Source organism: Pelodiscus sinensis, chromosome 1, assembly GCF_049634645.1.
Source record: "Pelodiscus sinensis isolate JC-2024 chromosome 1, ASM4963464v1, whole genome shotgun sequence".
NCBI classification, from domain to species: domain Eukaryota; kingdom Metazoa; phylum Chordata; order Testudines; family Trionychidae; genus Pelodiscus; species Pelodiscus sinensis.
Window position 1 is genome coordinate 231104511 of NC_134711.1, and position 18106 is coordinate 231122616.

General features: G+C 45.5%; 1 protein-coding gene across 4 annotated transcripts in view; it reads left to right on the forward strand.

The window, feature by feature from the left end:
• Nucleotides 1–18106, forward strand: part of MAP4K4 (mitogen-activated protein kinase kinase kinase kinase 4) — a 248345-nt gene that overhangs the window by 108873 nt on the left and 121366 nt on the right. For all 4 annotated transcript variants that reach the window (XM_075917256.1, XM_075917252.1, XM_075917268.1 and 1 more), the window contains exon 3: nucleotides 5235–5291. In XM_075917256.1, coding sequence (XP_075773371.1) covers nucleotides 5235–5291 — 57 coding nt within the window. The remainder of the gene's footprint in view (nucleotides 1–5234; nucleotides 5292–18106) is intronic.

Genomic DNA, 18106 nt, shown 5'->3' on the forward strand with positions numbered 1-18106 from the left:
ATCTACTAGTAGATCCCAATCTACTGGTTGGTGACCACTGATCTAGATTTAGGCTTGGGATGAGTAGGTGACAGTCCATTGACCTGCTCATCCTTGCTCTGCGTTAGGCCCTGAATGGATGATTTAAAAATAAATGTGTGTGTGTGTGAAAAGGATAAACAAATGCTGTAAAATAAACAAATGAAAGGAAGGAGAAAGAAGTAGGTGCATCAAAACCAGCCATAAGTTAAGGGTATGGCCTGGGAAAGTTCAATCAGCGTGTTAAATTGAGTGAGTGAAATTATATGCAAGTTAAGGTCTGCTGACAGTAAACCTATAGCTGTGATTTTGTAACCTCTTGGTGCCTTTGTTAGTGTAACTGCTATGAAGTTAACATTGAAGTGAACATATGAAGTTGGTCTGTCTGACTGAGGCCTGGTCTGTAATAAATTCCCCCTAGTCAATCTAAGACATGCAAGTTCAGCACCATGACATACTTACTATGGTGTATTCCAGTGGTCCTCAAACTTTCGGGGCTGTCGAGCGCTCGGGGGTGGGGCTGCTCACGTGCTGGGCATCCGGGGACGGTGTTGTGCATGTGCCGCGTGTCGAGGGCAGGGGCCGCCCATGCATTGCACGCCCAGGGTAGGGGCTGCGTCATGTGCCCGGGGCCAGCACCGCGCATAAGCTGCGTGCCCAAGGCCAGCACCGAGCATGTGCCATGCACCTGGGGGTGGGACTGCCCATGCACCATGCACCTGGGGCTGGTACCGTGCATGCGCTGCATGCCCGGGGCGGGCAGGCGCACATAAATGCCCCAGTGGGCACCATGTTGGGGACCACTGGTGTATTCCATGCACTAAGGGTTGATAGGGGCTGCTCTCCCATGAACTCCACCTATTCTTCTTGTCCTGGTGGAGTACCAGAGTTGGCAGGAGAGCATTTGGATATCGATTTAGCAGGTTACAGGCATTCTGACGGAGCTGTTGTGTGGATGAGGCCTTAATCCCAAATTATTAAAACCTTGTCTGTACTACCTCAGGCTGTTGACTGTAAGTTACACAATTTCAGCTACTTGAACAATATAGCTGAAGTTGATGTGTTTAGGTCTGCGTACCTCAGTATCTTCACTGCAATAAGTCCTGTTGACGCCACTTACTCTTTTTTTTTTTTTTTAGTAGAGTACCAGAGTCGATGGAAGAGTGTTCAGTGATTGATTTATCATATCTGTATTACTAGATGCGAGAAATCTACCCTCGCTCGGATGGTCACTGCCCATCTATCCAGCAGGTAGTGAAGACATACCTAAAGTGTCTTTGAAATTGCGTACTATCCTGCCCATGCGGATTTTTTCTATCTTCAAATCTATAATTTTTTGAATGGATGAAGTAATTTTATTAAGAATCTCTTTTATAAGCCTTCCCAATGCCAAAAAGGCCAGTGATAATCTCAAGAGCACTTTCCAAAACAGTAGCTCCTGTGCATTTCCTGATGTAGCAGGTAACGTTACATCAGCATTCTGATGTTCTTACGAGTCTGCGTGCTGGAAGGGAACACTTCAGAAGGCAAACAAGTGAACAAAAGCCCTGCTGATGCCTGTATTTTGATTTAGTGTTTGCTTTTTCCTTTAAACATATATTCTAAAGGAAAAGAAATGCAGCTTCAAAATGCTGCTGTGGTTTTAATGCATAAATCTGTTTGTCATACAGAGAAATCCCATGTGTACTTTAAATACAGAGCATCTGAAGTATTCCATACATTATGAAAAAAGTATCTGGTATCTGGAATGACATTAATAATATTGAGAATATGAGTGGGGTTTAAATTTGGCTTGGGATGCTGGGAATCCTGTATTTCCCACAGTCTGCAATTTCCCTGCTTTACAGTCCCTTAGGAGGATTATGGCGAAGCAGTTCCTATCCCTTCCCTAGGATCAGCAGAGTGACGTGTTACATGTAGTTGCTCTTTGCTGTAGCAGCTGTGGCCTCAAGATGACAAGGAGCAACACAGGGACCAGCATGATCTTTTGAAGCGGTTGGAGAAGGATAGCTTTTCCAAAAGGAACTGAGGATGGTATGTGCTAGTCATCCAAAGGGGGCTAACCTCTCCGAGGGGAATGTCACCTCTCCTTGGCAAGGGCTGGGAATAATTTCAGACCTCTTTCTGGATATGGCCAGGCTATCAGTAACTCATGTCTTTAAAGCAGCAAACAAAGAAACATTTACATAAAAATAAATGGCATACCATTTTGTTACTTTTTTTCCTTTTCCTTTTTGCCTACTATGTATCTTGGCATGTTGTTTTTTGACTTTTTCAGAGTTTGGTTTTTTCCCCTACAGATTTAATATTAAATTTAAAAACAATTATTTGTCTCCCTTTTTTGACTGTTTCCTTTTCAGAGCTGGCTTCTGTCCTCTGTTTTTTAACTTCAGTGCATTCTCTGTCTCCTCCATTTCATATTTCCACTCCCCTACAGTCTCTTGGCTCTTCGGCTCCATCCACAATAAAGAAGAGGGGGCATCTGAAAGGGGAAAGGACTGTTTACCCTGGCCTAAAGCAATATTTCTTCCTCCCTTGCAACAGAGTGCGGGAGGCAGCTGTGTTGGTGAACGTTAGGGACCAGGCCAGTGGTTCTTGTCATGGTCTGGGATGTTTAGGCCCTTTTAGGGCTTACTGAAAGGGTTTGTCTAGATTAAAAAAATGAAATCAAACTTCAGTCAAGGTCAGCTAACCTAATGTGTTAGCTAGCCCTGACTTAACTTTAACCTCTCCTTCCTAGACTGACTAACTGAAAGAGTGCCATGCGACGCAGAAACATGCATGTTTTGTAATGTGAATACTGACTCCCTATGGCGCACATATGTATGTACTTCTGTGCATCCAGATACTCTACGCCATTCTCATACCTGAGCCAGCTCAGTGAAAAAGCGATTTGTATTGCTAATTTAAGGTGGACCAAAATATTAAAAGAAATGCATGCAACAAAGGAGCTTTTTGGAACAGACAGCAGCATAAGCACAATGACTTCCTTAAAGAGAGGGTTTGGAATGGCCATTGAGCGAGGAGTAGGCCAGCTCTCCCAAGTTCTGAATGAAAATGGAGACAGAAAATCTTCCTGTTACTAGAATGATTTAGTAGTGCCCTACCAAATTCATGGCCATGTGAAATCTGGTCTCTCCCCATCAAATCTCATCTTTGTTGTGCTTTTATCCTGTACTATGCAGCTTTCACAAGGAAAACCAGCTTTTCTCAAACTTGGGCATCCTTACCCAAAAGGGGGGGGGAGGGGGTTGCAGTGCTGCCACCCTTACTTGTGTGCTTATGCCTTCAGAGCTGGGCAGCTGGAGTGGGGCGGCTGCTGACTGAGAGCCCAGCTGTGCAAGCAGCAGTGCACAAGTAAGGGTGGCGATACCACACCATGCCATCCTTCTGCACTGTTACTGGTGGCAGCTGCTTCTCTTCAGATACCCAGCTCTGAAGGCAACACTGCTGCCAATAGCAGCTGAGATATAAGAGTAGTAGTACTGCAGCCCTCTATCCTCCCTTCCCCAATAACCTTGCAACTTTCCAGTGCCTTCTTGGGCCAGGACTCCTCCTGTGAAATTTCCGATTTTAAATAGCTGAAATATAGAGATTTATGATTTTTAAAATCCAATAACCATGATACTCAGGGCTTGACAAATGGTGGCAAAATCTACTCTCCAGCTCCGCACTGCGCATACGCAAGACCCATATTGCGCATGCGTGCACTGCCGGTGAACGGGGTGACCGGCTGAAATCTACTTGCCATAGGCGAGTAGAAACAGCGATTTGTTGAGCCCTGATGATATTGACCAAAATAGACCATGAAGTTGGTAGGTCCTGAGTTGAATAGCACCAACAGCATACTAGACATTCTACTTATAGGTAGCATCTCTAAGATATACATGGCTCAGAAGTGGCTAGTGGTTTTTGGGTGCTTCAACTTTGGGGTACCAAGTTTGAGGAGGTTACAAGGTCTGTATTTTCAAAAAGTCCCTGAGAAGTTGCTCAGAAAACAAGGCTTCATTCAGATATGTTAAGGTTAGCCAAACAAAGCCACTGGTAACTTTTGACAGTCTTGGCCATAGTTCCTATCTTGAAAAGTTTGTAAATAATGGAGCAGGATTGGCTATAACAAAAGACAATGTGACTGACGAGGGTATAGTCTAGCATGGGAGATTGGTGACCTCTGTGATTTAGTGTGGGTTTTTTTAACTGTATGTATCTGGAGCGAAGGAGGTAGGGTAAGAAGAAAGTCTGAGGTGAGAGAGATGAGTAGTCTTCATTGTCTGGTTCAGAAAAACGTACATGAGGCTGGGCTTGAAGGAAGCAATAGCAGATTGGGTTGTGAGGGTAGAGATCTTGGTATAGGGGTCTACATCAAAGAAGAGGAGAGTTGTGGGGGATCGGTTGGTGGGGTTTTTTTTTTTAAACTGAGATGACTAATGCACTACCACAGTGTAAAAACAGTCGCATTTGAGTTACTGCCAGGAAAGCAAGGCAGGGTCAAACCCATGCAATGGTATAGTGTGACCTTGCTGAACTATTTCCTGGAACACTCCACAGGTGTCTCTCTCCACTAAAGATCTTATAGTGAAACACATCTTATTATGTGTTTATTTTTTCCTTGTAAAATTTTTCCCACCCCTCCCCATGTAAGCAGTGAAGATAAGGTCTGAGAATGTATTCTTTTTCAGTAGAGGTCTGACTTGCATGCTTTTTACACGGTGTTTCTAAGAGTTCACAGCAACATATAAATGCAGAATACTGGTGAAATTCTTACTCTGTGCCTTGCTTAAGTGTGCTCCTAAGATAGCTTTTTAGAATACACAATATCTGCAGTAGTTTGTCTTATAAACATGACTAAAATGTCAGTTTCCTAGTGTTGGGAGATGGATGCAGACTGTGAATTATGCTAAAGAAAATGGAAAGGAACACTGAAACCAAATGCATTGCTTTTGTGCTTAACTATAATTTGGCAATCTTGCTAATTATCCTTTTAATGAGAAGTGATTTATCTCAATGGATCATGTAAGTATTTTACACACAGTTCTTTGGTTAGCTATCAAAAGTATTTATCTCCTGTCTTTAACATGAAATAATGAGGAAGATAATAGGCAGCAGGGATGGGGAAAACCCACTGCCTGGAAATCTTGTTTCAACTGTCCTGCTCTTGTATGTGTTTAAATGACTAAATGGAATGCCGTCGCTGACTGTTCCTTCTGTTTTTCCAGGGTCGGCATGTCAAAACAGGTCAACTGGCAGCCATCAAAGTCATGGATGTTACTGAGGTAAGCAAAGGAAATGTTCTCTTTTTAGAAAAAGGGGGGAAAAACAACCCCTGTACAATAGGAGTTTATAAGTGGTCTAACTTGTTTTTAATGGCACGGTTTTCATGTGAGAGCGGATCACTTTCTGTTTCCAGACACTGACCTTCCAGACAGTCTCCCCTTCTGTGGGTTTCTGTGTTCATGAGGGCCAAAGACACATTTACTTGAATTGCTGCAGATGGTCCCACAGTATGTCAGAATCAGTAGCATCATTTTTTCAGAAAGTTCTCAAAGGAGGATGATACTGATTTCTAAATGTAATTTCGACCTTCTCCTTTATAGAAAACTAGAAGATTTACCCAGCATTGCCTTGGTCCTTAACTCAGTTAATTTTTTGGAAATTAAAATGAAATTCATTCATTTGAACCATGGCTTTAGGGTGGGGGATAAGGGATTCAGTATGCAGGCTGCCCAGAGAAGAGAGGACAACCCCAGCCCTCTCTCACTGCAGCAGCTTGGGGCCGGGTGAGAAGTACATCTCTCCATGGTTGCTGTAGCTCCAGCAGGCAGAGCTGGAGGTGGGGCTGCAATTCCCCTGGCTGCAGGCTCAGTGGGGGCCATGAAAGCATCACCTGTCCACCGGCAGCTCGGAGCAGCTCCAGGTTCAATGCCTTGAATGGAGAGGTAGGCCCCTGCTCCTCTGGCCCCAGCATGGAGCAGATGCGGTTGGTGATGGGAGGGAAGGCACCTCCACCCCTGTCCCCAGCACAGCTGCCGCAGTGTGTGTGGGAGGCACATCCCCCTGTTGGCCCAGAACGGAACTGCTTAAGGCAGCTCTGTGCTGGGGCTGGTGGGCAGAGGTGGCCCTGTGCCCCTGGCCGCCTTGAGCTGGAGCCCTCTTTCAGCATTGACTCAGTTATGTCAGTTTTGAGGATTGTACTTGATTTGGTGATTCTCTGCCCTGTTTGGTTTCATGAAGAGCAATCCCATTCCAGACACTTCCCATTTGCCTGGCACAACCAACCCCCCCTCCCTTGCTCTAAGTAGAAGAGGAAGCTGCATAGCAAATTTGGTGGCCCTAGCTCTTAGCATGTAGGAGGAGTTCTTGATCAGACTCTCTCAAATATATAGTAGTAGGGGTGTGTCTATGCTACACCCCTCTGCCGACAGAGGGATGTATATTAGGCACTTGGAAAGTGCAAATGAGCCCGGGATTTAAATATCCTGGGCTTAATTCGAATACTCACGTTCAGTCACTGTGCCAATCACAAGCCCTTTCAAAAGTGAAAGTAAAGTCTAGCGGCTCTGCTGACAGCAGGGAGCTTTTTCCGCAGATCCTGTACTCCTCAAAAAATGGGCAGGGACTGGAGGATCAGAGTTTTACTAGTACTTTTGAATACATTTATAGTAGGGATAGCATGTCATTGCATAGTTGTGTAACTGCATGGAATCTTATTGGTTATACGACTATTTGGTAGTCCCTGGAGATGGGAATAGTAGTCAGTGTTCCCCTGGCTCCACCTCCGGGGAGCTCCCTGAAATCCCGTGCTGCTCCCTCTCTATCAGAAGCAGCAGTGTGGGGGTGGTAGACAGTTTAAAAATCAGCTCCCCACACGGACTGGCTGTCTGCCGCCCTGCACTGCTGCCTTTGATACAGCTGGTGCTCCTGGGGAGCCTGCTCATGGGGAGCCAGCTCCCACTCCCTCCTGCCCCCCCCACCCCTGTTGTCTCTGATAGAGAGGCAGCAGTGGGGGCGTGTGTGTAGTCAATAAGATAGACCTTGATTTATCGGTTAATCGTGTAATGGACCCACATTGACTCCTGTAATTTATGCCCTTTTTAGGCTGAAAGGGAAGTGGGTCCAATAAAGTACCTAGTGGCTTGAAAGCAGAAACATCTGTTAGAATGATGAGCAGATTGCTGGCAGAATTCAGCAGTGTAATGCAGTAGTTGTAACTGACTCGGGGGATTCACTGAGGAGCTTTAGATGGGAAAGAGGGGAAATTAACTCAGACCAAAAAAAAAAAAAAAGTTTCTATTTTTAAATCTGTACATAAGTAATAACTTTAGTTTATTTAAAAGGAGATTAGTTTTAATTAAAAATATTTTAAACAGATCAGACTAAAGAGGGTGGTTCCCATAGATTCCACTTACTGAATTGAATTCTGTATGCTGTTATCACATAAACTTCAGATTTAAGAATTGGACAAAATGTTTGTATGTTTTGGTAGTGTTATATAGCCTCAGAAGAGCACATGGTTAAACCAAGCATCCTGTTGTTCTAAACTCATTCATTTCATATGGCTATTTTTTTAAAAAAAGCTCATGGTATGTTGTGCACAAAGCAGGGTCTTTAATCAGCAAAGACCCATGTTACATCATAAACACATGTATTTGTTAAGATTGCTCGCTTGTTTTGTGTTTTGATGTACATGTGCATACACACTCCCAACTGGATATATTAACTTGGCCACAGGATCCCAGGAGGGTGGATTAGAGCCTTATAGATGAACCATTTCAAAAATGTATAAACTAGCAGCCAAAGATAGGTTAACTGATACTACTTCAGTTATGATCTCTGCTGATCTTAACTTACACTATTATGTCTGCCAAGAGCTAGAAATTTTCTTCCTAAAACGGGCTAATAAAAATCAATTTTCAGCGGTAAGATTATCCAAGTCAGACTCTTTGAAAAGGGACTATTGAATTCACTGCAGTCAGCACATGGGCAAAGCAGGGAAGGCTAGGGTGTGTTGACTTAGAGCGAGTGCTCTTTAATGGCAGGTGATAGTATCGCAGCAAATACTCACAAATCAGGTTGTTGCAAAATTAAGGATTCTTCCATAACCTGTTTTTGATTAGGGTACCAATCCCTTGTCCATCAGGGGAGGGAAAAGAGGACGGGAAGAGAAATTTTGAGATACTTAGTACCTTTGTGGAGCTTGTATCACAGGTTTCTAAGGATGTAAAAGGTTAATTGGTTACCCATAAGCATTAATCTGACCGGCATGCTTACCTGGTAACCAGTTAACCAGCAGGAGGGTGCATTCCTTCCTCCTCCCCCCACCCCCTGCCACTGTAGCTAGCAGGAGCAGTCCACCACCCAGCTAGTGTAGCCCCATGGCACAGCGCAGCAGGACCCCAGCCAGCTGCAGCAGCCCCCCTGCCCATGGTGGGCTGTCCAGACCCTGGTTAACCAGTCAAAAGATTATATCATTTAACCAGTTAACTTTTAAAAGAGGTACTTAGATCCTTTAAGGCAGGGCTGGGGGAACTTTTTTGGGTCGGGGGCCGCTGTCTCACAGAAAAATCAGCTGGCCGTTTTTCCGACAGAACTTGAGGAATGTCCACCTGCAATTGAGTTCTTACGCAAGAAAATCGAAAGAGCAGAGGGGTTCTTTCCAGCATTGGTAATCCTCATTCTACAAGAAAGAAGCCTTTTTCTGAAAGAGCTCTTTCACAAAAATATGTGTGTGGACGGGGAAGAGGAAGTACTTTCAGAAGAAAAGGAAAAAGCACAGGTGCCTTGGTAACCATTCTGTCCATAGCAATCACAGCTTACATGCAAGATAGCGTCCATTCAGTCTGGACGCTCTCTTTCAAAAAAGCAGATCGCTTTTTCGATGCACTTTTGCAGTATGGACGCTGTCTTTTGGAAGAAGTTTTTTTCGGAAGATCTCTTCTGAAAAAAGCTTCTTCCGAAAGAAGCCTGCAGTCTAGACGTAGCCTCACTGATATGGCCCCCAACTGAGGAGAAGGACACTCCCCACAGTCTCCTCACGCACCAGAGTCTAGATTTTGTGTGTTCCAGGCCCACGGTGGGACAGTGGGGGAGCTGGAGTGTCATAGCGGGCAATGCTGGAGTGCCAATGCCAGAGGAAGCTTGAGCCTTGGGGGGCTGGATCCAGGCAAGCTGGGGGCTGCATCTGCTCCCTGCGCCTGAGGTTCCCCGTCCCTGCCTTAAGACTTCCCCGGTAGAATTTATAAGTTCTTTGTACCAATGTAATAGGTTTGTGGAGGTTACAGAGCGATACTGTACATTCTTCAGTGTTGGGCAAAACAACTGCCAACACTACTCCTTGCTGTGAAGACATTGGGTTTCTCAAATGTAGACTCTCAGACTGCTTATGTAATTGGACTTGTAAATTCCAGGGGTTTCAGGGTTACAGAACTGTGTGCACATGTGTAAAAGTGGGATTTGACTAGAAACTGTTTTATAAATTTAACCGTAGTGATTGGGATCACTATGATTGCTTGCTTGCTCTGCTTCAAAACCAGAGCTTTACCAGTCTGACTGCTGACATGGATGGGCATAAATGATTATTTTGTCTATACTTAATAGGACACCACACAAATTGCTTTCTTTTTAATCACCTTGCTCTAATTAATGTTTTGCTGAAGATTTAAGAAGGTGAAAATATCTAGGATACCCGAAAGCAGCACATAACCAATCTTGGACTTGTAAATCATGAAGGCCCAATCATGTAAACATTTGCTGCTGCTAAGAGTTAATGCCATTTGGAGTGGCTATGCACTTGTGAGATTGTCAGTAACTTCCAATTCAAAGTGAACTTAAGTAGTCATATAATGCCTGCTAGAGTCAATGGAAATTGTGCAGCTCAAATCTTACACAGCATTGTAAAAATATTGTCTTTGGTTCAGAGCTCATGTTGCTGTGTGTTGTTCAGATTTAATTTTGAAAAAGGAAAACATTATGGGCTGAAAAGCCCATGTAGGATTAAATTTGAATTTTTTTTTAGACTAGTCAGTCCTAAGCACTGTTTTAGATACAAATAGTCTGTCTTTTAAAATAAATAAAACTCCCACTTTTTTTTTTAAATCGGGTTTATAGATCAGTTTCACTTTTTACTTGTGGAAAAACAGTGGATATAGGTTGATAGAACTCATCTGAGTGCATAGAATATCTCAATAGGAAATAAACTAACAGTAAGCATTGTTCATGAAGTGGAAGATATTATGCAGCTAGAGAATTAACTGCCTTAAAAGATAAAAACGTATAAACTATTTTCATATTTTATTTTCAGGGCTGTATAATTTTATGTATCTACAGTAGCCTTCCGATAATCTGGCACCTTTGGGACCTAGGTGGTGCCGGATTATTGGATATGCTGGAGTATTGGGAGGTACTCCAGCGGGGGGGCTGTGACTGGTCTGCTGGGACCCGCACTGCGTCCGGGGAGTGGACGGGAACGGCATGGCAAGGGGCGAACCCTCCCCCGTTTTGCAGGAAGGTGGGGGAAGCCCCGCGCTGCCGCCAAGAGTTTCTGGGAGGGGAGAGGGCTTACCACCCCCTAGACCGCAGTAGTTATCACAGAGCAGGGGGGTGAGGGGCGGTGCTGCGGGACCAACCCGGCAGCACCCCAGCTGCTCTGCTCTGCAGCTTCTCCAAGTCTGCCGCTCGTCAGTTTCGGCAGCGGCGGACTTGGGCAAGCGGCGCAGAGCAGAGCAGCTGGGGTGCTGCCGGGTTGGTCCCACAGCGCCACCCCTCACCCCCCTGCTCGGCGCCCAGCAGCACCCCAGCTGCTCTGCTCTGCACCGCTTCCCCAAGTCCACCGCTGCTGAAACTGACAAGCGGTGGTCTTGGGGAAGCTGCAGAGCAGAGCAGCTGGGGTGCTGCCGGGTTGGTCTTGCAGCGCCACCCCTCACCCCCCTGCTCTGCGATAGCTACTGCAGTCTGGGGAGCCCGCTCCCCTCCCGGAAACTCTCGGTGGCGGCGCGGGACTTCCCCAGCCTTCCTGCAAAATGACGGAGGGTTTGCTCCTCGCTGCACCGTTCCCTGCCCACCCCCCGGCCGGTTGCAGTGCGGGTCCCGGCAGACCCATCACAGAGGTATAATCCCCTTCTCCCCTTCCGTTTCCCAGCCGTGAGCGCCCATGGGGCTCACAGCAGCTCCAGTTTTCCAGCTGGCCAGAGCACTTCCGGGGTCCAGTTGGTGATGGACTATTGGGAGTGCTGGACCACTGGATGCCGGACAATTGGAGTTTTACTGTACTTTGTATCTCAGGATGTGTGTATGTGAGTAGGCAAATAACCTTGAAAAACAAAGTTCTCATAGTCTTTGATCATTCCATCAGAGACTCTATGTTCCTTACTGGACATGTGTTTTAAGAGTGACCATACTTGGACAGAAGGTCCCTCATGTTGGTCACCCTCCCAATTGAACTTACAGGCCCTGGCATCAAATTTCCATGTATTTTGACCTGAAGGATATTACTGTGTAGTATTCATATGGCATATCAAATTAAGCATGACTGGTATTCATATCAAATAGGCTTTATGTATGATTAATGTTTGATGGCATGGTCTTGCCCTGCTGTACCTGCCTGGTGCTCCTGTTAGGAAATAGGGTTGGAGTGGGACACTTGCCCTCTTCTGCCTGCCCAGCCACTCAGTGCTTCAGCAAGGATGTGGGGTTGGACTATGCATAGCGGGCCTTGCTCCTCTCTGCCTGCTGGCATTCCTTATAGGGTTGGGCAGGTGGAAGGAGGGCATGGGAGTGCCCATTTTTTCAGGAGCCTCAGGTTGGCCCAGTGCCCCGTGAATGAGCAGGCAGTGATCATGGTAGTGGAGATTTTAAAAAAAGGTAGGCCTGTTGCCTAGGGGAGCTGGGTCCAGTGTGGGGTAATGGGACTTGGAAGGGAGCTGGGAGGTCATGCTGGCTACACAACTGAAGGATGTGGTTGGCTTTTTGTTAGCTGAATGCGGTTTCACTTTGAGGGTAGATAAAGCCATTCCAGAGTCACCACAATTTCAGCTTATTTAATCATAGTTAGCTGAGGAGACACTGATGATGGTTAGTCCTTGAAGTCTGACAGTGCATGTATTTCTGTAGCTAAGTTGTAAAAAGGTAAGGGCAGGTTGAACATGCAGCCCTGACCTAGTGAAATTGTGGCCCTCGACTGATGGTACTGTGTTATCAGTTGGTGCTCAGAACGTGATACCTGAATAATTTTTTAAATGTTACATTTAAATGGGAGGAGTGCTTCAAGCTGATATGTCAACAGTAGGGGAAAAAGTGGTTTGGTGGTATTGATTATATATGGAAGGAATTTCAAAAAGGAAATCAGGTTGTTGAAAGGTCACCAGTTCCTGTTTGTGCACTTGGCCTTGTTGAAGCCCTAGAATGTGAAAAAGGAACAGTGAAAGTCATTGGATGATTGGTAGGGATAAAACAGCATCCAAATGCTCTTTCCTGACATACCTCGAGCTTCACCATGATTTTGACAATATTGTAAGCATGGATAGGATAACCAAAAATAACCATCACCATCTATTCTCATTAGCTGCTGTCCCATGCCAAGAAGGGGCCATTTTAAAGGTATAGGATGAGCTTGCTTGCACTAGTGTCAACCGATTTGTGAGAGACAGATTGGAGTTCATTAATATCATGATGAAAGCAGTCTTTAGTGATGAGATTGCTAAAGATTTTGATTGAATGGATAGTGTGGGTCATGACTTGTGTGAAGACTTCAAAACCCAAAGAATTATCTAAGGCTCTATTGATCTGTGGGTTCCAACGGATAAGAACAGACTAAATCTGCGCTTGACTGCAAAGAAGACAGTCAGAGTGAAGGCAACAGGGATTATTAAAGAGCTAAACACAGACAGGTCATTGTTTGCTCACCTCCCTGGCTGTGTCCAGATCGCAGCATGATGCTGATCTGTGTGAGACTTTGGGAAATTACGAATAGATGTTTGAGGGTGAAAGAACACTGGGCCCGGTGAAAAGCCAATTAATGTATATGTCATAGGGTCTTGCAAGCCAGCACCTCCTGACCATATGACCAAAGATCTTATGCTATTAGAGGCCTTTCAGCATAACAATCATAAATGGTCTTGTCAAGCTCCTGGCATACCTAAAACTGTTAATGCCAGCCAAGGTTTCGCTGAACACTTCATTGTGAGGCAACAGAGAAAATACCAGACCTGTGGTGAAATCCACTTCATGTTTGACACATTTGCAGAGGGATCAATTAAAAATATTCCTAGAAAGAAGAGACTCCATGGTATTGCACCTGTCCAGGACAAAATCTACTGATTCCACGAACAACTCGTGTCACAATGAAGAAGCCGCTGTCTTGGACTTGCACAAAGGATGAGTTAACGGCACACCTTGCAGGAAAAAATCCTCCAGCTTGCAAAGAATTTCATTGTCACATAGCATAATGAAGCAGCTGCTTTCCACTGCTCAGTGGAGGTTGCCACTGAAATTCTGTTGCATGCCATCCATGCCAGAGAGGGAAGTACCACTCAATTCCATCTTTGCACAAGAAGCAGCTCTTGTGGTGCACTTTGTGAGATGCTACTCAAGACTTCCTGTGACAGGGTACACTAGGCCCAGAGTCTGCCTGCTAGAGGCTTTGTTGCTCTGCCTCATCCCACCCCAGAAAAGAGAAGCGGAGGTTTCCCCTAAGCAACCTAGTGTGGCTACTGGGGAGCATGTGGGTAGGGGTGGAGCCACCCTTCAGGGATGGGCCCGTTGGGTTGTTAAAGAAAGTTGTGTTCCAGGGGGAAACACGAGTGCTATGGCCCCATATAAGGGCTCAGAGAGAGAACTAGACACTGATCCTGTGGAAAGGAGAGGGCAGTGAGTGAGACTCGGTTAGAGACTGAAGACACACTGAAGAAACCATTAGCTATGGCCATCCATAAGTGAACTCTACCCCTGTTCCAAACAGAAAAAACAGCAGGCTCACATTCAACTAGAAGATTGTGTTTTGGTGTCTGCTTCTGGGAAACAGAATTGCTGTATATCTCTCACGTGTGTTCCTACCATTCAGACCACTGAAAGCTGTTGTACTCCCAGGCTTCCACACCTTTTCAGGATGTGATGCTACTGAAAGGTTGACTGGAAGGACAATTCGATTCAGTCTCTTAAGACTTCTTGTTCGGAAGGTTCTCGAAATGGCCAAGAGAGTCACCAAATCACTCAAGGGGAGTTCATGTGCCCGGTTTACCATTTGAAGACAAACATTACCACACTTGCAGAGCTACGATGGTGAATGTTTTTCCAAAAGTAGATAAATGGAGAAGAACTGATAAGGGGCAAATTTGTACCTGCAGAGGACAAATTATTAAGCAATGACTCTCTTGAATGAGTCTTGGAGGATGGATTACCATATCAGTTTTGTGTAAAATACTGTGTGTTCCTGAATCAGTCTTTCAGCTAATCTTTTAAATGTAGAACTGAAAGGAACCTCAACAGGTCATCTAGTTCAGTTTCCTGTACTCAAGTCATGAGTATGTAATAACTAACCCACTCCTGACAGGTATTTGTCTAACTTGTTCTTTAAAATGTCCAATGATGGAGATTCCACAGCCTCCCTAAGCAATTTATTTTGAAGCGTAAACACCCTGGGTACGTCTAAACTACATGCCTCCGTCGACGGAAGCATGTAGATTTGTGTATTTGAAAAAGGGAAATGAAGCCGCGATTAAAATAATCGCGGCTTCATTTAAATTTACATGGCTGCCGCACTGAGCCGACAAACAGCTGATCAGCTATTTGTCCTCTCAGCGCGCTAGTCTGGACGCTCCCCTGCCGACATCAAAGCCCTTTGTCGGCAGCCCCGGTAAACCTCATCCCACGAGGAATAACGGGGCTGCCGACAAAGGGCTTTGATGTCGGCAGGGGAGCGTCCAGACTAGCGCGCCGAGCGGACAAACAGCTGGCCAGCTGTTTGTCGGCTCAGCGCGGCATCCATGTAAATTTAAATGAAGCGGCAATTATTTAAGTCGCCGCTTCATTTCCCTTTTTCGAATACACAAATCTACATGCCTCCGTCGATGGAGCCATGTAGTCTAGACACAGCCCCTGATAGGAAGTTTTTCCTAATGCCCAACCTAAATCTCCTTTTCTGTGATTTAAGCCCATTGCTTCTTGTCCTATACTCAGTTAATGAGTCTGTATGTTCTTAGTTTGTTTATAAGAAGGTCATGCAAGACCATATCAAAAGCCTTGCTGAAATTAAGATATTATATCTACAGCTTTCCCCCATCCACAAAACTTGTTACCCTTTTGGAGAAAGCTGTTAGGTTGGTTTCACATGATTTGTTGTTGACAAATCCATGCTCTTACTTACTACTTATTATCTTCTATTATTTGCAAACTGATTGCATGATTACTTGATCCATTATCTGTCTGAGCACAGAAGTTAAGATGACTGTTGTGTAGTTCCCTGGGTTGGCCATATTACACTTTTTTTTATAGATTGGCACTTTATTTATCCTGTTTTCTCCCATCTTACAGGAGGTTTTTTAAAGCCATTTGCTAATACCCATGTGCAAAGACCAGATGCATATTTTTGGCCTGCATCCTGTCTTGTATGGAGTTGTACGAGTGTGGCCTGGATGAGGATTAGGGTGGCACTAAGGCTTTGTCTTAGTCTACACTACAGAATTCAGTCATTAAAACCTTCCTTTTGGTGACACAACAGTGAGAGCGTTGAGACAACTTCCACTCCTACAAGAGATTTTTTTTTCATCTACCTTTATTGGCGAGGAAGCCAGTGTAGACACTGCTGTTTGTTTTGTCGACAGAACTGGCTTCTGATAGAATCACACAATGCCTGTCCTGATGACTCTGCTCAGCTTTGATCGCTGCTGCCTTGCAGGCTTATGCTGCCTCTCTACCCTCCCACCCCTAAAGCTTCAGGAAGCATGGGTTGGAGGAGGCAAGCCCTGAGCCCCACCTCCAGCCCTGCCCCTTCTGGTAGGCCCCGCCCCTTCCCACTCCCGGGATGTGGGGCGGTGTGCCACATGAGTGCTCCCCCCTTCCAGCTATGGGGAGGGGGACTGGTGCACACTCACTGCAGCCTCCCCAGCCCTGGTGGAAGACACATCATGCTGCATGGCCTAGCCAAGTCCAGCCTTTTGAGAACCAGGGGAGGGAGGAGGCAGGGTGTGCTGTGCTGCTCAGCCCAGCCAAGCCTCTCTAGGCCCAGAGCACCAGGGAGGGAAGAGGGCATGCCATGTAACCAAGCTGGGCCTCCCCACCCCCTGGAGAGTGGCCCTGGGGGGCAGCAACTCTCCGCTCCCAGAACACCTACAGCAGGTATTCTGGGGGAGGAGTGTAGGCAGGGCTGGGCTGTGCCTGGCAGTTTGAAGGCAAAGCCTTCCCCTGCCTTACGTCCTGACATGGGCATCGGGTATGTATCTGACAGCTGAATGAGCTGCTCAGTTTGGGGAACAAAGAACAAATCACTGGAATGCTCCTGTTGTGCGCAGGCAGGCTGCTGATGCCCGGGGAGGGGGAGAGAAGCTGTGCTGCTTTGGTATTCCTCAGCAGGGAGAGCTCAAAGAGCTACTCATGATGCCACTCCTGGCAGCTGAGGATGCTGTGGGAGAACTAGGAGGGAATTCCAAGACGCATAGGGATCAGCTCTGCCTTCCCACCACACGGCACTGTGGGATACATACCTGCAGTGGATTGCTTGCACTGTCAGTGATGGTGCCCCCAATAATGACTTGATCTGGTGACAAACAAGTGTGCACACCTTTTGGGAGTTTTTGTTTTGTCAACATTTGGGCTTCGACATAAATCTGTCAACAAAACTTGGTAGTGTAGACATACCCAATGACTTAGATGAAGATGGCACTTACCATGATTTTGAATAAACATTGTCAATCCTACTTCTCAAACCTACTTTCCAAGGGTTGCCAATGATCAGTGTCTTTTTTTAGGTAAAAGTATTGCATCCCCGTATTAAAGTATTTTTGGATAAGTTGATTTTTAAGCATTGTATTGAATATATAGCTACATAGTTACGCTAGGTTTGGCACATTTGGTACCATTATGTTCATGGAAGAATATGGCTTTAAAATGATACTGAACTCAACCCATTTCCAATTATATTGTAGTGTCAAAACTTCCTGCTAACCAGAGGGCCTGGAGTTGGGAGCCAGGGACTCGGGTTAGGGGAATGCCCTTGCCGGGCACAAAGGATGACACCATTTAAATTATAATTCTGTACGTTTCTATGACCCCTCACTTTTCTACCAATACCATGACCACGGAACGAACTTTAAGTTCGTTATGTTGCTAGATTATCTGTGTTTTACATGTGCATTTGTCTTGAGCCTTGATTCAGTTAACAGAGTTGCTGACAACCATATAGACGTGTTCCTGCTTCCTAATGTAGAGCAGGTCTGACTTTGTCCAAGTATTTGTTGCAGTCCTATCTGAAGGGTGAGAGGCTTACTTGTTTTTGTAGAAAGTTGTACAATTTTTGGGCAGGCAATGTCAGTGTGGAGAATTAGGATATGATATGGAACAGGACTGGGAGAGCGCTTACAGTCTGTATTCTTTTGGTTACTCTCTCCTGTACTCCATGAATCCCTCTCTCCTACTCTAATCTGTTCCAAAAGTTACGCTCCATTTCAGTCCAAAGAAATCTCTAGAAACTTTTCTTAAGTTGCACAGAAGCTTAGAAAGCACTCCATCCAGCCTTAATGTATCATTTTGGAGAAGGAGTTACAAAGAGTGGAGTGGCTCTGCTGCCAATTGGGCAGCTCTGAAAAGAGTATTTGCATAATTAATTGTTACTATTAGCAAATTCAGTTCAAACACAGCTTCTGTACCAATCCTGAGCAATATAGCTCTTCCCCTCCCTCCACTGCTTCACCATGGCAATTGATCTCTTTGCAGCTGTGACAGATGCTTAGCCAATTAACAGACCAGTGCTTGCACAGTCTGCCATGTTGACTGACATCTGTATGGGGCTATTCTCCTCCTGGTGCCTTGACAGTCCAATTTAATGGACCCCCCCGGTTAGCTGTGCTCCACAAATTGTGAGTGATACTTTTGTCCAAACCAG